At 41.2% G+C, this 22,963-nt stretch overlaps 1 protein-coding gene across 3 annotated transcripts in view; it reads left to right on the forward strand.

Annotated features, from left to right (window-relative positions):
* The window catches only part of UGGT2 (UDP-glucose glycoprotein glucosyltransferase 2), a 672,069-nt gene that overhangs the window by 484,356 nt on the left and 164,750 nt on the right, over positions 1-22,963 (forward strand). For all 3 annotated transcript variants that reach the window (XM_077483028.1, XM_077483030.1, XM_077483029.1), the window contains exon 29: positions 7,940-8,025. In XM_077483028.1, the coding sequence (XP_077339154.1) occupies positions 7,940-8,025 (86 nt within the window). The remainder of the gene's footprint in view (positions 1-7,939; positions 8,026-22,963) is intronic.

Raw genomic sequence — 22,963 nt, forward strand, 5'->3', positions numbered from 1 at the left:
ATAAGACATAGAAGGACTTTAACTAGGGCTTATTTGGGGGGTAGGGCTTATATTGCAGCCATCGTCGACAATCACGCTAGGTCTTATTTTAGGGGAAACAGGGTATGTGTTTTTCACATCAATAGTCCTATTACATTGAGGTTTAGTTTAACTGAACAAAGTTTTGGTTCGGAACTTTTAATACCCAATGAGATTTTGCTTTATACATCTATTTATATACACACCTATGAATGTTTATCATCTGTGCATAAACATTTTGCATTCATGTATTCAATGAATAGGTGTGTTTTGGGTTAACCCTCTTTGGGCAATTATAAGCCTGGATTTGGACACTGTTATGTCTTTTTTCTAGGCTTTATTGTCCTTATATTTACTTTACTCCTTTTTCATGATTTGCTTGTGATTTAATTTTGGGTGAATGACCGCAAGCTTACATATATATATTTTTATTATGACTGTTCTGTTTGATTGTGTGCATTTGTTTAGACATATGTATGCGTTTTAAACGTTGCAATGTTTTTAAAATGTTGGTTGAAATGTTGTTTGCATGTGGCACTATAAGAGCCAGGTGTCTTTTTGGGTGTATCCCAATTTGGGCGGACTTCCTTAAAAGACCTGCCTGTTTAGTGTTACATTGATTGTGAACAAGCAAGCTATTGCTTCTGAAATGTCCTCCATTGCCTGTATCTGGCTGACCCGTTTGTCAATAAAGATGGCATCGAGATAATTTGGAGTTCCAGTGTGCGACCAATTCCTTCTTGTTCCCCAGACACCAATAGCCTGGATGAGTCCCTAAATTTCTCTGCAGAATTTCACAGGCCAAATTTCAACTGTTGTTGGCCTCAGGGGCTATAAGTGTACCTCAACGCCCCTAGCTCCCCTAGCTCCCATTTTTTTTGCGATGCATGCCACCCTAAAAGAGGAAGAACAGCCTGTACTGTCTACTAATGTAGCTTCTACTAACACTGTACCTTCTACTAATGTAACTTCTACTAATACTTTATAGGCCTTAAGACTTAAGAAAGAAAAAAAAAAAAAGGAAACCATAATAAAAAAGTTTCCTATTCACATGCTACTTTACAACATCCTATATGGTTATTGAGGAACTCTTGATAAACTATTTAAACCTCCCTAATATTTGCAGCACAATATCTTGTTGAGGAGCCCTGAGCCATTCTCATCTTTGTTCCAAGCAGTGTCACGTCTTTATAGAATGCTGATCATTCCCATAGAGCAGTGGCCTCTAAACTACGCCCCACGGGGCAGATGTAGCTTTTGCTTGCCTCTATTTGGCCCTTGAAGCACCATTCCATCCACTGACATGAGTTTCGTCACTTTTCCTCCCACAGACCCCAACAAATGTTTTGTGGAGCATATCCTGACCTTCTTACAATTATATCTGAACCATCTTTTACCCCTAAGTACCATTAGGGGTACTTAAATCAGGACATTGTATTTCCATACCTCTGTCCAGCTCCCATTCATCAGATTTCCCTTCATTGGCTGGATGTTATATAAGCTTACCTCACAGCCACTGCTTCCATTAGGAAGAAAGATGACACTCTCTTTGTCATTCCCAATGGTCCCTGCAAAGGGGAACCAACTTCTCATTCCTACATTTCTCAGTGACACCTACAGAATATTGTTCAAGCCTTTCATGTCAAGGAACGGGTTCCACCCTTTCTGTCAAAGCAGAAAGAATCTCTATTATTTGGATCTCTAAATACTTTTTGGGCTTTTTCACATCAGACAACTTTTTTCCCAGACTTGCAAACCTACCACCTGGTTGACCTGTTCACATCTTGTTCAGGCCTCATCTGATGCCAGCTTTGGTCATATAATCCTTCACAGAGATCTTTAACTTGCTTCGTTTTCTCTGGTGTTTTTAGTGGGAACATTAACATTTTGTTCCCTCGTTGCCCTTCCTTCAGTTAGACTGCTTTTAGACATCCCAAATGTTTTTTAAATCCTATGGTACTCTGTGAACAAGAAAATTGGATTTTTGTACAATACATGCAAATTTTATCTCAGAGTTCAATGTGGGAAACTGATTTGTTACAAAACAATGGCATGCCGGGACTGAGAGGGGTTATGTCACTGTTTTTCATTTCATTTATTTATTTTTTGTTATAAAAGTATATCAAACACTCAAATGATTCTTTGTAGAACAGCGATAGGAAATATATATCCATATGATGTGTACATGAAGTGAAAAAACAGTGCAGAAAAAGAAGGTGCACTACTATTGCAATAAATCCTGAATATAAGCATAAAAAAAAGTTTCCTCCATATAGGTATGTGCTGCAAATGTTCTTATAGGTGAAAGCAAAAAAAGATAAGTAGTGTCTATATAAGGTTCAAGGTAGAGAAGTGGCAGTATGTTAGCAGTGTCAGCATAAAATGACAAAGTTCTGGAGACAATCCTCTGGCATAAAGTGCTGATGATAGGTGACTTCCTGGTTCCTGTGCAGAGCAATGTATAGATGTACCCTTACCTCACTGCTGTAAGGTAACAGCATGTGGGTATATCTCAATGTGTTTCTTGGCAACCTCCCAGTATGGCGTATCCGGCTCCATTGATGTGTGTCTCTAGTTTGGAATCAGCATCCCCCTATTGTCCCTGGTGTGTCCGCATCCAATGAACCTCGCAATGGGGCATGGGGGGATGTAAAGAGGGATGCACGATATTGCCAAATGTTTATTGACAAAACAGTAAAAGTAAAAACAAGGTACTCACAATAAGAAGTATCAAACAGGCATATATCAAATGAGCTACAAGCTCGCCCACGTCATTTCCGGTGCCTCGTGTTCCCGCATGTGTTTGTCACTGTCACATGACTTCATCAGGGGATAACTAGAGGCATTGGGAAGTGTATTTTTATGTGTGTTTTAATTGTCATTTAGCGGCCATTTTCCTGTGGCTCTGGAAATCAGCTGGTGGCCAATTTCAAGTAGATCTTTACCAAACATGATGTAAACATCCATTTGATGGCCATTTTCTAGTGACTCAAAGGCTGTATAGATGTCTGCTGCCATTTTCTAGTGGCTCAGAGGCAGAAAAAAGTCTGGCGGACATTTTCTTGTAGATATTTGGCCAAAAAAAAAATTTAAACAGATCATAATACATAATACACAGATCCAAGCATTTTAGATCTAGAAATCTTTCAAGAAGACAGCCCTTTTTTCTAGAACTCACTTTAAGAATGTGGATAGAAATAGTTATTTACTTCTCAAGAGCTGTCATCACAAGAACTGGCTGTATAACATACCAAAAGGACAACTTATGCGCCTAAGACGAAACTGTACCCATAAAGATACATTTATGATCCAAGCAGAAAATATGGTTCAAAGATTCATAGAGAAAGGCTACAACAATAAATTCATTAGTAAGAAAATTGCAGTAGTGGCAGATATGGACCGCAATGGCCTAATGACAGACAAACCGAAACACAAAACCACAAAAGACATGATACCTATCATTTTTGACTATAGCAATCAGCATAAGCAAATTGAAAAAAATCATTAAACGCCATTGGAGCATTTTTATTGGCTGACAAACATCTGCATAATATATTCTCCCTAGTCTCCCAAAATTTGTTTACAGAAGAGCCCCCACGAGTTGTGACAAAATTGTGAAAAACATCCCTGATCCACCCGGAAGAGGCTTGACCTTTTTTACTGGAAAAGGTTTTTTCCCCTGCAAACGGTGCTATGCGTGCATCAAAACAAAACGCCCAAATGAAAAGAAAAGGTTTACATCTACCAGTACAGGAAATGCATACGAAATTAAAGAATTCATCTGCTGTAATACAGAAGGAGCGGTCTACGCCTTGGAATGTAGTTGTGGGCTATGGTATATAGGTCAGACAAAAAAGACCTCTGAAAATTCCTATAAGAGAACATGTACAAAATATAATCAAAGGCTTTGATAAACACAGTGTATCGAAACATTTCGCCACTCACCACAACAAAGACCCCACACAATTGAAATTCTGGGGAATAGAACCCTATGTGAAACATTGGAGGGGGGGGCACAAAATTAGAACACTTAGCCAACTAGAATCTAAGTGGATATTCACATTGGACACTTTTGCACCCTGAGTCTTATTATAGAATTTGATCTTCACTATTTTATTAATAGTTTTAATGACTTTTAGCGTGCATGATTTCCTATTCCTAGTCTCTCACCGCATTATTGTTCCTCTCTCCTCCATATTTATGTGATTTAGATCATGTGCAATTCACTCGCTTATGCCATTTCCGGCATACGTGTATTGTTTATCTGTTCTATCTCTTTTTACCCATATTGTCCTGCTGAAATTTTTTAAACGATCATTGTGTGTTTTTTACCTCTCTCTAGTAACACACTCGGCTGCTTTTATTTAATATTTTGCTTTCTAGTATACATATACCTTTTAATCCATGGCTTTTTAACATATCCCATTTTATTCTTTTTAATATGTTCTTTTCAACCTGCCATTCTTTTTATTCAGCATATATCCCCATCCTATTATTAATATGTGAAGCGCGAAGCTGTGTATTATGATTTGTTTACTTTTTTTTTTGCCTTTGAGCCACTAGAAAATGGCTGCCGAATGGATGTTTACATCATGTTTGGTAAATATCTACTTTGGAATGGCTGCTGGCTGACTTCCGGAGCCATGGGAAAATGGCCACTGGTTTACTTCCAGCGACTGTATCTACATTAAATGGCTGATAAATAACAACTAAAATGCTTGGATCTGTGTATTATGATCTATTTACATTTTTTTTTTTGCCCAAATATCTACAAGAAAATGTCTGCCAGCCTTTTTCCGGCCTCTGAGCCACTAGAAAATGGCCACAGACATCTATACAGCCTTTGAGCCACTAGAAAATGGCCATCAAATGGATGTTTACATCATGTTTGGTAAAAATCGGCTTGAAAATTGCTGCCCGGCTGACTTCCAGAGCCACGGGAAAATGACCGCTAAATGACAATTAAAACGCACATAAAAAGACACTTTCCAATGCCTCTAGTTATCCCTTGATGAAGTCATGTGACAGTGATGAACATGTGTGGGAACAAGAGGCATCGGAAGTGATGTGGGCGAGCTCGCAGCTCGTTTGTTATATGCCTGTTTGATACTTCTTATTGTGACTACCTTGATTTTACTTTTACTGTTTTGTCAATAAACATTTGGAAATACTACACTATTGTGCATCCCTCTTTACATCCCCCCATGCCCCATTGCAAGGTTCATTGGATGCGGACAAACCAGGGACAATAGGAGGATGCTGATTCCAAATTAGAGACACACACCAGTGGAGCCGGATATGCCATACTGGGAGGCTGCCAAGAAACACATTGAGATATACCCACATGCTGTTACCTTACAGCAGTGAGGTAAAGGTACATCTATACATTGCTCTGCACAGGAACCAGGAAGTCACCTATCAACAGCACTTTATGCCAGAGGATTGTCATCAGCACCAGCACTTGTCATTTTCTGCTGACACTGCTGATATACAGCCACTTATCTACCTTGCACCTTATATAGACACTACTTATCTTTTTTTGCTTTCACCTATAAGAACATTTGCAGCATATACCTATATGGAGGAAACTTTTTTCTATGCCTTTTAGGATTTTACCTATTCCTTCAGGATTTATTGCAATACTAGTGCACTTTCTTTTTAGCACCATTTTTTCACTTCATGTACACACCATATGGATATATTTCCTATCACTGTTCTACAAAGAATCTTTTGAGTGTTTGAAATATTTTTATTGTCTTATTGATACACTTTTATTGTTTTATCTGAAGAAATCGCAGGGCATGCAAAACGTTTTTATACTACCTAGGACTGGATATATATTGTATTTAGGTTCATAGTGCAGCACTACCTTCACTTTATATATTCTCTGGATTCTGATATTTCCTTCAGTGTTGCAGCATATTGTTAAAAAAACGCACACATTTGGTAGTGTGGGAATATCATTGTATTATAAATCAGAAGATGGGCAAAGCAGAAACGGGTTTAAAATCCATGGAACTATTAATCCTGGTTTTACCAAAACGCTGCATATTTTGTTTTGTTTTTATTTTCTTTGAAACACAGTTCAGACAGAATAGATGATCAGCTGTGACCCCACAACAGAAAAACAGTCAAAATCACCATGATTACTTGTGTAATGGGAAATTGTGCATTTGTGAAGTCAGACACTGATGTTAGACAAGAAGGCCTGGCTCGCAGTCTCCACTCTAATTCATCCCAATTGTGTTCTATTGGGTTGAGGTCAGGACTAATAGTGTATATTATAATACAGTCAAGACTTATACCAAAGGTGAAACAAAAGAGAAACCACTTAACAGATTGTACAGATAGTACACTCATAAATCAGGTTTGGAAGATGTTAAAAACTATAACACCTTTGGATGGCAACCAAAGTTGTACCTACCAGTAAGACTACTGCTGTGATTACTACACCAGATAGAAGTCAAGGAGGTTCTGGCAATCCCTGTGACTTCGGATTGCTCCTGCAGGTCATGGTATGCAGATCTTGTTCTTCTGGAAGGGGATGTTCTTTGGTCCCTACCACTCTGAACAAAGACTTGTCTCAAAGGCCCATTTACCACCCTGCTTTACTGTCACTAGCTTTATTGGCTTGGCTGTTAAAAAAAACCTAATGCTGGGGGACAAAGGGTTGTTTGATACAGTCATCTATACCATGCCCAAGACTCTCAAGCCCATGTCTTGTAAGATTTACATTGCATCTGGAAGACCAATTTTGGATGCTCTGAATCACTAAGAGCAGTGTTGCACCTTAAGCAGCAGAATCCAGAAGCACAATTAAGGGTCAGGTGATTTTTGTTGCCACTTGTCTGCATCATCATTCAAGGAGTTATGTTTGCCCCTCGGTTCAGCCTGCCATTTTCACCCTGAGACTTGTTAATGAAATCGGCTGCTGGAAGATCAGCTACTGGTGTTATCACAGGCAGTGACTTCCTGGTGGCAAACTGTAGCATAGTCCTCCAAAGATGCCACATTTGATGCTTCATAAGGATAAAGCCATCCTGCGTTCAAGACTCTATTTCTTGCCAAAAGTTGTATCTGATTTCTATATCTTCCATCACTGTGTTCCAAGCCAATCCACCCTAAGGAATATGGCCTTACATTCCTTGAAAAGTAGTGAAGGCAATTTAGGGTGTATTTGAATGCCACTACTGGGTTGTGATTGTAGAGGGTACAAGCAAGTGACTGCTACAATCATATGCTGTGTCCGGCAAAGCATCCTGCAAGAATATGCCATCAATCACCTGAGAACCATTGTTACAGCACACTGAACCAGGGTGGTAGGTAAAGTAAATCCTGGGCCTTCCCCCCATCGGGCATTCATTTTGCAGAGTTATTGGGTATCTGCTTGGTTGCCCCCTCAAACATTCAAGTTTTACAGAAGAAAATACTTTTCTCTGCATTCATTGGAGGAATTTGCACCCAAGCTTCTGGCTTGATGCTAGCTTGAAGCTGTTCATGTACATTTTTCTTATTATTTGCTATGGTATTTAACTGAGTTATCGACAGTTTTCGCCACCACCAGGGGCTGCCCCCTGGGCTGACTTTTGTCTTCTCGGTGCACCTAGCAATTCTAATCCTGTAGGTGGTGCTATACCCCCCAGTCAGTGATCATCTAAAGCAGAGCAGTGTCCTCCAATGAACACAGAGAAAATGATTTGACAGCGAGTACAAAAAATAATTTGTTTATGTGAATATTTCATCTGGTTTTGTCCAATCCAAAAATAACTTTCAAAAAGGGCATGTGTATTACAGCTGCAAATAAAAAAAAGGATGTATACCTTTTCTTGGGGAATCAAAGAGTGGTTTGGAATGCAGGATCTCTGGGCATAAATAGTGTTATTTTTACAAATCTAAAAGCTCCTAATTTTCAACCCAATAGGGATATTTCCAGCTGAAGGCCAATCCAGGGGCATGGATGTTAAGACTTCGAAATGGAAAATCTGAAGATATCTATCACATAGTATCGTGAGTACTCAAGCAGAATATTTTTTTTTTCTGAATGCTTTGCTTTTTGTGTGTGATGGAGACAAGAGTACAATAAACTATACTGCTACAGTGATGCCAGTTAACAAATAAGAATGTTGTCTTCAAATTGCTTGTTTGAAATAATACATTATACTGATTTGTAATGCTTATAGAATTGCACTGAAGGTTATTAATGGCAATCATTTTTTAATGGGTTTTGCTTTTATGACTCACCTGTGTTTCATACGCTTCTGTGTATGATGGCAGTTTATAGAACCCAGACGTTTGATACAAAATAATGCATCTGCCAAAAGAAACAAGAAGTTCATATATGTGCAGCAGACTTATATCACTCCTGTAAATCAACCCAATCACAGCTGATACCTTGCTTAAAGTGGTTGTGAACCTCAGACATGAAATTTTAAGAAAGCATATCCCTCTATAGTGTGACAAGTTTTCCTGTCGCCAAGAGAAAAAAAAATGACAGAAGAGACACTTGCAGCTGATTGACAGCCTCAACTCTGTTCCTGTGTGCTGTGTGAAGGGGGATTTGTCTTTTCCCACCAATCAGCTGTCAGAGCTCTCCTCCTCCAGCTGTACATTGTGTGTGATATCAACTCTCCGTCCTCTTTTTCTGAAAGCTCAGACAAGCTTTATAAATTCTGGACTTTGAATGGATATAGAGAAGACTATAGATGAGCAGGTACTTATGTAGGAGGATTTGCTTAATCTCTGTGCAACACCTAGGGCCAGTCACTTCACTGGGTATAGGTAAGCGATTACAACCACTTTTAAAGAGATAATAAAGCCTAAATATTCTTTACCTTAATGCATTCCTTGTATTACGGTAAAAAATGTATAGGTAAAAGTATTACCCCCTCAACCCTCGTAGACCCCTTTTCACACTAAGGCGCTTTACAGGCGCTACAGCGGTAAAAATAGCGCCTTCATAGCACCTGTAAAGAGCCTCTCCTGTCTCTCCAGTGTGAAAGCCCGAGGACTTTCACACTGGAACAGTACGCTGGCAGGACACTAAAAAAAAGTCCTGCTAGCAGCATCTTTTGAGCGGTTTATACACCGCTCTTGCCCATTGACCTGAACGGGCACCGCTGCTGAACCGCTGGCAAAGCGCCGCTGCAGCGGCACTTTGCGGGTTAATTTTAACCCTTTTTCAGCTGTCAGCGGGGGTTAAAACCGCCCCCGCTAGCTGGCGAAAACCCCCGCAAAAATGGCGGTAAAGTGCGACTAAAAATTGCGATGTTTTTCCACCAACGACGCCCCAGTGTGAAAGGGGCCTTATACTTGTCTCTTACTCCTTAAATCAAAAAATCTTATATTGTGTATAAGGCAATAAGCTCAATTCATTTTATGTGCCTTATAAACAATATAATTTTTTTTCTCTCTAGCTTTTATAGTATTTCACTTCAAGCCCCCTGCAGCCACCTTGAATTGGCTGTGTTGCTGGCCGTTTTTTGGCACCTGGGAGCATCTATCTTGCCTCGCTTGATGCGCATGGTATGTTGGCCGAGTGTTGACAGGATGGGGGTTACCCTCCCTGGGGACATCTGTGTGGGAGGGGTTAGGAGGAGGAGTGGCCAGGGTTTACCCTTTATAGCCGGACAGCTTTTCCTTTATAAAAGTACTTGTTGATTTATTTGTTGGCACCGTGATAATCCCTTCCCTGTTTGCTCCATATTGTATGCTTGTATGTGCAAGTGAATGGCTTACACAACTGCAGTGCTATGTTTTAACTTATATTAGGCGTAACAAAATGCATTTTCGTATTGTTTTTGCATGTACATTTTGTTAAGGAATTTACAGAAAGATTACACTTCTGTCATGGCCTTGTGTGTCATAAAAGCCTTTGTTTTTAATAGTGTTCCTAATCAGTAACCACTACAGACTTTGTACCTTGGTGAATTTGGTAATTACAGTAAGTCCAGTAGAGTCTTATGCCTGTAGCCACAAAAAGACCAGTATTGTACCTATTTTACTTTATACCATTGTAATCTGCCTGTAGCGAAGGTTTAACTGCCTACAGTGGTTAAAATGAATGCTTTCTTTTTAAGCAAAGATAAATAGAGTATACCACTGAACAAATTATTTTACCTTCATGGTTCACATATGAAAATTTCAATCTGGGGATTTAGTGGTCCTTAAAATTAATAACTAAATGTTTTAACTGTGTTTGACTGTTTTTATTACTATGTTTTATAAAGTATTTTATACCTTATTTTGGTCACGCTTGTTGATGGGTCAAAGAAGGACAGTTGCCTTTTCATACTGGCATATTCACCTTTTTTGAAGCCTTTTATATACCTCTTCCAAAAGTTAAAACCAACCTCCATTTTTATGAACTTTATGCAGCGTATTGCTGTCTAGTTACCTAGAGCCACCAATCAGATTTAGACTTTGAGCAGTTCAAAGCTGTCGTAGCACTTTGGATGTTTGTTTTTTTTGTGACGGTGAACACACAACCTTGGCACCCTGTCAGATCAATTTGCTACAAGCAAAGATAACATACATAGTAGTACACAGAACAATATAATTATTGAATACAATTAAGCCTCTTGAACACTGCAGCTTGAAAAACCTCAGCACAGCATTTATTTTACTGATCTAAAATGCAGCCTATTGTTTAAAGTGTGCCTGTGCATACAGGTGCATAAACAAGCACTGGGTATACTTGAGTAAAAAAAAAAAAGATAGAATCTGCGTTCTCGGTCAGTATTTTGTGCCAGTACGTGCATATGCACGCATTTTAGCATAAATATAATTTGAGTTTTCCCTAGGAATGTATTGTGCACTCGAACACACATGTATGCCCAAATGCATGCATAAATATGCACAGATACACGCAAAACAAACACCTTTTATGTCCAAAAAAGCAGATGCTCAAGCATCAGTACCGTGAGCAAGAGGCCTAAGCAATTACCAGCTAGTCCACTCATAAGCAATTGTAACACTGTACGTTAAACTGTTTTTTATTACATCAAACATATGTCAAGCTAATTTTTTTACAATTTGCGTTAAAAACTAATTTTCGTTGCATACACACACGTGAAACCACATTGACACACCGATAAAAAAAAAAAGAAATTGAGAACTGTTTACCCATAAAGGTGCAGAAACTCACCAGATGCCCAGACTCAGAGTGCCTTGAAACAGTATTCATACCCCTTGAAATGTTCTACTTTTGTCATGTTACACCCAAAAATGTAAATGTATTTTATTGTGATTTTGAGATAGACCAACACAAAGTGGCACATAATTGTGAAAATGCTATTTTGATGTGTTAGAATGACCCAAAGTCCAGACCTAAATCTAATTGAGAAGCTGTGGCAAAACTTGAAAATTGCTGTTCACAGATGCGTTCCATCAAATCTGACAGCTTGAGCTATTTTGAGAAGACTAGGCAAAAATCTCGCCAACTAGGCCTTGTCATGTGGCCCACGTAGCGGCCACCAGCCGCCACCTCTTGTTCTAAACAGCTGCTTTCCATTGTCACACAAGTCTCCTTGGCAACAAGAGTAAACATGCTCTCCTCCTCAGTCTCCCCATCGGCGACGACCGTGCATAGCCGAGCACATGTGCCGTTGGTCCGGCATAGCCAGTTAGTGGCAGAGGTACCTGATGGCTCCGGGCAGCGGTGTGTTTGTGTTCTAATTTACATCCAGCGGCTGCATCTTGAGGGCAGGCTTTTGAGGACTTGTAGCAGTAGGAGAGAGTACAGGTGAGGTTTGCTGTGGAAGGGGGAGGAGGGCTGTGGAGGTGTGTAGGCACATGTGTGCTGAGGTGGGGGGATGGGGGCAGAGTGCTGGGTGTAGAGGTCATAACCCAGGAGGATGGGTGGAAATGAGATGTTGCACATTGGGCACAGCGCACCCCTGAATCCGTGCACTCTGTATGTAGTGCACCCCTGAATCCATGCCCTCTGTATGTAGCACACCCTTGAATCCCTGCCCTCTGTATGTAGCACACCCCTAAATCTCTGCCCTCTGTACATAGCGCACCACTGAATCCCTGCCCTCTGTATGTATCGCACCTCTAAATTCCTGCCATATGTACATAGTGCACCTCTAAATTCCTGCCCTCTGTACATGGTGCATCCCTGTCCTCTGTACATAGCACACCCCTGACTCCCTGCACTCTGTACATAGCGCACCCCTGACTCCCTGCACTCTGTACGTAGTGCACCCCTGACTCCCTGCATTCTGTACACAGTGCACCCCTGAATCCCTGCCCTCTGTATGTAGCACACCCCTGATTCCCTGCTCTCTGTACGTAGTGCACCCCTGGACCCTGCTCTCTGTATGTAGTGCACCCCTAAACTCTGCTCTCTGTAGGTAGTGCACCCCTAAACCCTGCTCTCTGTACATAGCGCACCACTGAATCCTGCTCTCTGTACGTAGCGCACCCCTAAACCCTGCTCTGTACGTAGTGCACCCAGTGAGTGTACAGCTTGTATAACAGTGTAAATTAGCTGTCACTTCAAAATAACTCAACACACAGCCATTAATGTCTAAACCGCTGTCAACAAAAGTGAGTACAGCTCTAAGTGAACATGTCCAAATTGTGCCCAAAATGTCAATATTTTGTGTGGCCACCATTATTTTCTAGCACTGCCTTAACCCTCTTGGGCATGGAGTTTACCAGAGCTTCACAGGTTGCCACTGGAGTCCTCTTCCACTCCTCCATGAGGACATCACGGAACTGGTGGATGTTGGAGACCTTGCGGTCCTCCACCTTCCATTTGCGGCTGCCCCACATATGCACAATAGGGTTTAGGTCTGGAGACATGCTTGGCTAGTCCATCACCTTTACCCTCAGCTTCTTTAGCAAGACAGTGGTCATCAGTGTTTAGGATCTTTATCATGTTGGAATACTGCCCTGCGGCCCATTCTCCAAAGGGAGGAGATCATGCTTTACTTCAATATGTCACAGTACATGTTGGAATTCACAGTTGCCTCAATGAACTGTAGCTCCCCAGTGCTGGCAGCACTCATGCAGCTCCAGACCATGACACTCCCACCACCGTCCTGTAGGCAAGACACACTTGTCTTTGTACTCCTCACCTGGTTGCCGCCACACACACTTGACACCATCTGAACCAAATACGTTTATCTTGGTCTCATCAGACCAAAGAACATGTTTACAGTAATCAATGTCCTTAGTCTGTTTGCCTTCAGCAAACTGTTTGTGGGCTTTCTTATGCATTATCCTTGGAAGAGGCTTCCTTCTGGGACGACAGCCACGCAGACCAATTTGATGCAGTGTGCAGCGTATGGTCTGAGCACTGACAGGCTGACCCCCACCCGCACCCCTTCAACCACTGCAGCAATGCTGGCAGCATTAATTCCCAAAGTCAACCTCTGGATATGACGCTGAACATGTGCACTCGATTTCTTTGGTCGACCATGGCGAGGCCCGTTCTGAGTGGAACCTGTCCTATTAAAACGCTGTATGGTATTTGCCACTGTGCTGCAGCTCAGTTTCAAGGTCTTGGCAATCTTCTTAAAGCCTAGGTCATCTTTATGTGGAGCAACAATTGTTTTTTTTTCAGATCCTTTGAGAGTTATTTGCCATGAGGTGTCATGTTGAACTTCCAGTGACCAGTATGAGAGAGCAAGAGCGATGACACCAAATTTAACACATCTGCTCCCCATTCACACCTGAAACCTTGTAACACCGAGTCACATGCCACCGGGGAGGGAAAATGACTGACTACTTGGGCTCAATTTGGACATTTTCACTTTGGGGAGTACTCACTTTGTTGCCAGCAGTTTAGACATTAATGACGGTGTTGAGTTATTTTGAAGGGACAGCAAATTTACACTGTTATAAAAGCTGTACACTCACTACTTTACATTGTAGCAAACTGTAATTTCTTCAGTATTCTCACATGAACAGATAATAATAAAATGGAAAAAGTAGGAGTATATAATAGGCCTGCAATACCCCTACTCAGTGCCAGATCAACTCCACAGCTCTGACAGCAGAATTCGCACAGAGATAAAATAAGAGTATAAAATAGTATTTTTTAAAACATCTTATAAAAAATACTAAAAGAAAATAAGCAGCTGTTAAAAACAAGTGCAATGGCAACAGGTAGTATAAATATAAAAACAGTCCAAACACTGAATGTTATAAATACTAAAACAGCGCTAATAATTAAATTAATATAAAATTATAAACCAGTGGCAAACACCCTAGTTATAAATTAATATGTAGCAGACGGTTAAGGTAGAACAGTTCAAAACATTAAAAGCATTCAGGGTGTTAGGGACAGTTAAAAATATCCGAGGTGTTAAAGGTAATCTATAGTTGTTATCCAAGCGTGCCTTCCACCAGAGAATAAAGAGATCCAAATTCTACCATGTGCACCACACTCCCCCAGGGGGTCAAACTCAGCAGATACCTTTAATATGCAAGCCTTAGGTTTGGTATATATCAGCTTCTTTAATCACTGGCCCTCACCAACCCAGAAAACAACCATTGCAGGGCCTCAAACATGTACCTTAAAATACAAGAATAGTACTATATAGTGTAATTCTGTTTATTTGATACAATTCCCCATACAGCAGAAGCCCCCTTTATGCTAGCTACGTACATCAGATAAATCGTCAACAAGCAAAATATAAATCACCCAGAGGGCGCTGTCACCATGTCCAGCCGTCAGAGGAGAGCATGCATTCCTTTGCAGACACTGCAAGCACTTCCGGATAAAAGGCAATGGCTAGGTGGAGCGTACGTGTCACATCCGGGATAGTGTGCTGGTCACCTGACCGGTTTCATCATTTACTGACTTCTACTGACGTACTAAATTACTAAAGGTACTAAAATATTTACAAAAATGTGAGGGGTGTACTCACTTTTGTGAGATACTGTACATTTTAAAGCTTGAAATATACTTGAATCCATGTGCAAAACTGCACAAAAAACACACGAGAAAAATCTGCCTGAAAATTGCTTTTGTGTTGTGAGTTCTGCCTGTCTGCTTGCCATCTTTCATCAACTTCCTAGATCCTCTGCCTGCTTTGCAGCTTCCCCTCTGTTATTTATTTCAATTTCTTGGGGTTACATATATGGTAATACCTTGCTACGTGCAATAAGTGATTCATGTACTGACTTTGCCTCCTGAAATCCTCTCAGCGCCTCTTTTAAAAAAAAGCAGACTCAAGGTGAATTGTGTGACACAGTAGTGCCTACCCACTGGGCATAGCGGATATGTGTTATAGAATTCAAGGAAGTAATTGTGTGGGGATCTTTGTAAAGTAGGTTTGCAAACTTCATCATTGAGATTAGTAGGAACAGGCTAGAAATAATTGAAATACAATGTGGAAAGGAATATATGAATTTATATTTTGGCCATAGAACCGCACATCTTCTATATCTATTCCGTTAATGTATATATTCCTTCAGCACCTCTCCACAGAGCAGAATTTAAAAACTGCCTTCATTAAAGAGGATACATCATCTTTATTCTCCTCCGAAACAGCTTTTTAAGTGCATTAAAGATGAGTTCTTTTCAATTTGAAAAAAGATTCTGGAGAGCTCTGTAAATATTTAATGTCAGGATAATAGACACAAGTTTGGCAGACAGTCAATTTCTACTCTTGATCTATGGTCTGTTAATTAACAGTGATCTCACCTTTGTTCTGTCACTAAATGCCTCTTGTCGTAAAGTGACTTGATGAAATTATATCTGCAAGGCCTCACATTAAAATTTCATTTTTTAAAGTTTAAATTCCCTCATAGGACTTTTTTTTATTAAAAATTAAAACAGTTTAATCACTATGTGATGCGGTTTAGATTTAAATGGCCCTTCGTTGTGGTGAACTTTCTGATGACCATTTCATGATATATGCAAATTTCTGAATCTTTTCACTTAAAATGACCTCAGAAATTGTTGTGCCTTTTTTTGTTTTTTTCCAAGGAAGCTGCTAGTTACCGTATTTATCGGCGTATAACATAGTTTGGAGGGAAGTTTAAGGGAAAAAAAACTTACATTTTAAATGCCCATCAATGCAGCCTTATCAGTGTCCATCTGCAGCCTTACCCATCATTGCAGAATGATCAGTGTCCATCTGCAGCCTTGCTCATCATTGCAGAATGATCAGTGTCCATCTGCAGCCTTGCTCATCATTGCAGAATGATCAGTGTCCATCTGCAGCCTTGCTCATCATTGCAGAATGATCAGTGTCCATCTGCAGCCTTGCTCATCATTGCAGAATGATCAGTGTCCATCTGCAGCCTTGCTCATCATTGCAGAATGATCAGTGTCCATCTGCAGCCTTGCTCATCATTGCAGAATGATCAGTGTCCATCTGCAGCCTTGCTCATCATTGCAGAATGATCAGTGTCCATCTGCAGCCTTGCTCATCATTGCAGAATGATCAGTGTCCACCTGCAGCCTTGCTCATCATTGCAGAATGATCAGTGTCCATCTGCAGCCTTGCTCATCATTGCAGAATGATCAGTGTCCATCTGCAGCCTTGCTCATCATTGCAGAATGATCAGTGTCCATCTGCAGCCTTACTCATCATTGCAGAATGATCAGTGTCCATCTGCAGCCTTGCCCATCCATTGCAGAATGACCAGTGTCCATCTGCAGCCTTGCTCATCATTGCAGAATGATCAGTGTCCATCTGCAGCCTTGCTCATCATTGCAGAATGATCAGTGTCCATCTGCAGCCTTGCTCATCATTGCAGAATGATCAGTGTCCATCTGCAGCCTTGCTCATCATTGCAGAATGATCAGTGTCCATCTGCAGCCTTACTCATCATTGCAGAATGATCAGTGTCCATCTGCAGCCTTGCCCATCCATTGCAGAATGACCAGTGTCCATCTGCAGCCTTGCTCATCATTGCAGAATGATCAGTGTCCATCTGCAGCCTTGCTCATCATTGCAGAATGATCAGTGTCCATCTGCAGCCTTGCTCATCATTGCAGAATGATCAGTGTCCATCTGCAGCCTTGCTCATCATTGCAGAATGATCAGTGTCCATCTGCAGCCTTGCTCATCATTGCAGAATGATCAGTGTCCATCTGCAGCCTTACTCATCATTGCAGAATGATCAGTGTCCATCTGCAGCCTTGCCCATCCATTGCAGAATGACCAGTGTCCTTCTGCAGCCTTGCCCAACAGTGATCATCTGCAGCCTTGCCAAAAATTGCAGCTTGATCCATTTTACATTTTTAGCACCGCAGAGATATACAGAGCCGGATGTCCTGTGTACTCGGCTCCTCTCAGCTCGTCTCACAGTCCCGCCCCTTGGCTCAGCTCCTATGATGGACACAACACCGGTCCAATGACGGGACATAAATGCTAGGAGGCAGGACTGGGCATGACTGCGAGCAGAGCCGAGCCTAGCCAAGAACACAGTACACTCGGCTCTGTCTATTTTGGCAGTGCTCCTTCCCTTACGAGGCAGAGGTTTGGCGTATAACACGCACCCACGATTTCCCCCTGACTTTTGATAAATACAGTATATTTTTCTAGTAATTTAAATACATCTCTGTCTTTGTACCTATGACCTTTTGCATGTAATATGTTTTTACACCTTATGTGTTGTGATTTTGTACATATATTTATAGATATGGTCAGAAAAAAATAAAGTGGTTTGTTAATTCGCTACTATAAAATCCTCCCATCCCCTCTGTAACATAACAATATGTGTCCCTGTGCTTGAGCTATATAAAAAAATTAAGATTTGTACCTACATCAGAATGGCTTTCAGTGCTCGCATGACTCCTCGGCTCTCTCCTCTGCCCAGCTGATAGCTCCAGCAGGCGGGGCCAAACATTCCCGATGATGTCAGCCGAGGGGGAAGAAATGAGAGAGAGAGCCGAGGAGTCACCTAAGTACCGGGAGATGCTCTGATATAGGTACAGATCGGCATATTTTTTATACAGTATAACACAGACACGCATATTGTTATGTTACAGAGGGGATGTGGGAGGATTTTATAGTAGCTATGAGAGCAGCAGCAGGGGACGGGGCAGGCACTGACACAAGCAGACAGGCAGGGATAGGGGGAGGGGACAGAGGACAGAGCAGGGCTGCAGATGATGGAGGCATGTAAATTGACCATGGTGTCGGGAGCTCAGCAGCCATGATAAACCATGGTCAGTTTACAGGGGGAAGGGCATATCCAGGCAGGATCAGCCAGATTTTTTTACGTGATACAGGGGGCCAAATTACACAGCACAAGCACTGTGCTGTATAACATGCTTTAAGGCATGTGTGCTTAAACTGCGGCTCTCGTAGTGTTGCGGAACTACAAGTCTCATGAGGCAATGCGAGGCTAACAGTTACAAGTATGACTCCTAAAGACAGAGGCATGATGGGAATTGTAGTTCAGCTGGAGAGCCACAGGTTGTGAGCACCCATGCTTTAACAGAACAGGATCTGTGTTTTTTTAGGTTAAAGAGGAACTGTATTCTGCTCACACAATTTGTAATAAAAACATCTTTGCCATTCTGAAGCTTCCCTCCAACCACTTTACATATTATTTTATATATACGATTCTGTACTTAACAAATATGCTGCAGAAAGCTCCATCCACTAAGTCTGGCTGCAACCATTTTAACTGTGGGCAGCTGAAGCTGCTGCCTGCTCACTTCCTGGATTTACACAGACACACAAAGGCACACCTCCAGCTCTGCAGCTGTCATTGGCCCTCTTATGACTTATCCCCCCTCCCTTCCTGGCAAACTCTCATGAGAGTTAGAGAGAGAGAGCTGTGCACAATTTCATAAACCTGGGCTTTTTACCAGACAAGAAACAGGAAGTGGGCTGTATAAGGTATTTACTGGCAGAAAGAAAATGTTTTACTATCCAAAGTTAAAACAACAAGGGCAGAGGATTTAATAGATGGAAAGATGAAAAAATTACTGAAGTTCAGCTTTAACAAACACTTTCAAGGCATTAAAGAGAAAATATTTTGCATCCTTTGAGCCAGCAGGTGGGACTATAGACTCCTATGTGTTTTAAAGAATCTGTTTGCTTCATTGATTTAATGCCTACAAGAAGCCTGTTTACAGAACTCTTTAAAGCTGGACATACATGTATTAAAGTTTGGCTGGGTCAGCAGGGACCAGCTGAGATTCAAACAAATATGGGCAGACTGATTGTACCCAAGTCAAATCATTGATCGACATGGGTGCAACCAGACTTTCTGAGTTTTTTTTTTTTTTTTTTACACTTGATTACTGCTAGCAGTAATCATTTTGTTCTGCCAGCCAGGAAAGCTCATGTCGCCCACCTGCCAGCAAAACACAATAGCGCTGCAGGATGCATTCCCCATCAACACTGACCTAGTGGAGGCAGGCTTAATGCATCAAGTTGATCGATGAACTTGGGTACAACCAGCCTGCCAGATTTACTTGCAATTTTCACTAGTGGCTGCTAATAACAATCATTATCTTCTAAAAACATTGCGACCCCAGCAATACTACAATAACAATAAGTAGGTTGAAACCAAAAGAATAATAAAACTCTTATAAATAATGAAACAATGTAAAAAACATGCATGTATGCTTTTACAAACCATAAAGTGCAAATAGTCCATAAACAAACATAAATATTTATATAAACAAAGTGTGTTGCAAACTCCCAATAAGTGTCCATTGTGCTTGGGTTCTCAAAGTAAAAAATACAGAAAATAATATCGCATAAGACAGTGCTCCAAAACTTCCAACAACTCTTGCATAAAGAAAGTGCTTTAAATATCCAACGCCACAGTGTACCACCACCTTGCATTCTGGCCCCTTACTTCACAATTAGACCTACATAATGGTAAGGTCTAAAATGCTTGTTCCAGTAATTGGGTGTTACTGGGACATACATTGGTACATTAGCATCCTTTTAGGCCTGCCTGCCTTCGCAGAAGGCTGCGGGCAGATTCCATATCCGCTGTTGGACTGAATAGTGTTTTATATTTGTGATATACACACATATTTAAGGTACATGCATACCTTTGGTGCGATGTGGTGTGTTAGGCCAGCTCATTCAAATGAATGGGCTTCCCTAATGCAACACACGTAAATGCACATGCATGCCAGCAGTGCACAAATGAGAACTTCATTATACTTCATCTTCATCTTTAGTATTCACACACTGTACTGTTCTAAAAGGCCCTGACGAAGTGGGGTTCCCACGAAATGCGTAGGCCATACTTTACGTTATTCCACACCAGGATTCGCACAACCTGGACCAACTTAACTGTACAATTGTATTTTCTCTTAAACTGTAATGTTTTAAATATTTTCATCCAAGGATGGTAAATAACGTGACTGGCGCACGCCGATGTAAGTCGGCAGAATGGCACGGGTAGGCCTATTGGTGTACAGGTGCGTCTATTTCTATATGCCACTCGCATGCTGGTCGGGACCCCCGTGAGTCCGGTTGTGGGTCCCGCGGATTCGAACACCACAGGGATACCCGCGATCGTCTCACAGGGAGATGCCATTGTAACAGCATCACCCCGTTCTGCCTAGCAACAAGTGACACTGATCTCTGCTCCATGTGATTGGAGCAGAGATCAGTGTTCACTAACACAAAGCCCAGCCCCCCACAGTTAGAGACACGCCCCTAGGAACACACAACCCCTACACTGCCACTCCCTGGTTAATCCCTGCACTGCCAATGTCATTTACACAGGAATCAGTGCATTTGTATAGCTCTGATTGCTGTATAAATGACAATGGTCCCAAAAATGTGTCAAAAATGTCCGATGTGTCCGCCATAATGTCGCAGTCACAATAAAAATCGCTGATCGCCGCCATTACTAGTAAAAAAAATTAATAAAAATGCCATAAAACGATCCCTTATTTTGTAAACGCTATAACTTTTACAAACCAATCAATAATTGCTTATTGCGATTTTTTATTTATTTATTTTTTTTACCAAAAATGTGTAGAAGAATACGTATCGGCCTAAACTGAGGGAAAAAAATTGTGTTTTTTAATATATTTTTGGGGATTTTTATTATAACAAAAAGTAAAAAATAATGCATTTTTTTTCAAAATTGTCGCTCCATTTTTGTTTATAGCGCAAAAAAAAAAGGCAGAGGTGATCAAATATCACCAAAAGAAAGCTCTATTTGTGGGGAAAAAAAGGACGTCAATTTTGTTTGGGAGCCACGTTGCACGACCGCGCAATTTTCAGTTAAAGCGACGCAGTGCTGAATCACAAAAAGTGGTCTGGTCTTAAGCCAGCAAAATGGTCCGGTCTGAAAGTGGTTAAATAGTGTCATAAATCATTATTTTCACTCCATCGAAGCACATACAAAGTCCCAATCCACGTTTTCTTCTAAATTTTGTTTCTACTAGGGACTGGGCCTCCGTGCGAGTCATAATTATCTCATGTTTACCCCCACACTCATTTACCAATTCTGTACTTTTGAACTGTGCTTTTTACACACTTCCTCTTTCTGTTCTCTGCACTGTTTCTTATTCCATACCACCTCAGTCTGTACACTGCAATGTGCATTCCTTATTCCCCATCACCTCACTAAGTACTCTGCATTGTGCCTCACTATTTTATACTACCTCATACTATACTCTGTACTGTGAGTTCCCTGTTCCACACTGCTTCATTCTGTACTCTGCGCTGTGCTTATTCTACACTTCACCATTCTGTTCTCTGCGCTGTGTGTGTCCTATTCCACACTGCTCATTCTGCACTCTGCAATGTACATTCTTTATTCCACATTGCTTCTTTCTGTACTCTGTGCCATGCCTACCCTATTCTATGTTGCCTCATTCTGTACTGTGAGTTCATTATTCCATGCTGCTTCATTCTATACTCTGCACTGTGCTTTCCCAATTCCATACTGCCTCGCTCTGTAGTCTGCACTTTGTGCTCCCTATTACAAACTGCCTCATTCTCTACTCTGCATTGTGCATTCCTGATTCCACATCTACTAATTCTGTAATGTGTGTTGTGCATTCCAGAGTCCACACCACCTCATTCTGTACTCTGTGCTGTGCAATCCATATTCCACACTGCATCATTTTGTTCTCTGCACTGTGCATTCCCTGTCCAATAATGCCTCATTCTGTACTCTGCGCTGTGCATTTCTAGGGTTTTTATTTTTACTCCCACTGACTGCTTATGTTCTAAAATGTATTTTCCTAAACTTTGCACTCTGTATTATGTGCTGTTTTTTCCACTTCTGGGCTCTGCATTCTATAAGCTATACTACGCCTTACATACTCCTGACTGCTGCATTATTTACATTGTATTTGTTATATAGTCTTGACTGATGCATTCTGCACCAGTTGCTGGTTACTATGCAGTTCTTTTTTTTTTTTTTTTTTTTTTTTAAGAGTTTGTATTCTATGCATTAAGGCTGTAAGGCTGTACTACAGCACCCACCCCCCCCTCCCCACGCCCCCCTTTTACTTAACTAAACCTGGTATTTCCAGTGGCGGGGACGAGCACACCAGCTCTAGCTGGTGTCTTGGGTCCTGATTGGAAAGCTTGATAGCAATGCAGCCATTGTCGCCTGCTGCTGTCAATCAAATCCAATGACATGGGAGCCGGGGGCGGGGCTGGGTCCTGCTGTCTTTGTCAATAGTTGCAGCAGTACGGCACAGGAGCACACCCGCACAAGTGCCCCGAGGGAGAGCGGCTCTCCAACATGGTACTCGAGAACAGAAGAAGCCAGCTGAGGGACCCCAGATGAGGAGGATTGGGCCACTCTGCAAAACCAACTGCACAGAGGAGGTAAGTATAACATGTCTGTTTTTTTTGTTTTTGTTTTTAAACTGAACCCTTAGTTATTCATTTTTAGGTTAAACTGTTAGCTGGCTGCCGTTATTCTATGCTTATAAAGACACGTATAATGAAAGCGTTTCAATTTTAAAGAATAACCTTTTTGCTGAGAGAGATGTATGTTACATAATTACATGATTTAAGCCAGTGGTCAT

Source organism: Lithobates pipiens, unplaced genomic scaffold (genome assembly GCF_037356315.1).
Source record: "Lithobates pipiens isolate NorthernLeopardFrog02 unplaced genomic scaffold, aLitPip1_a1.2 Scaffold_16, whole genome shotgun sequence".
Lineage (NCBI taxonomy): Eukaryota > Metazoa > Chordata > Amphibia > Anura > Ranidae > Lithobates > Lithobates pipiens.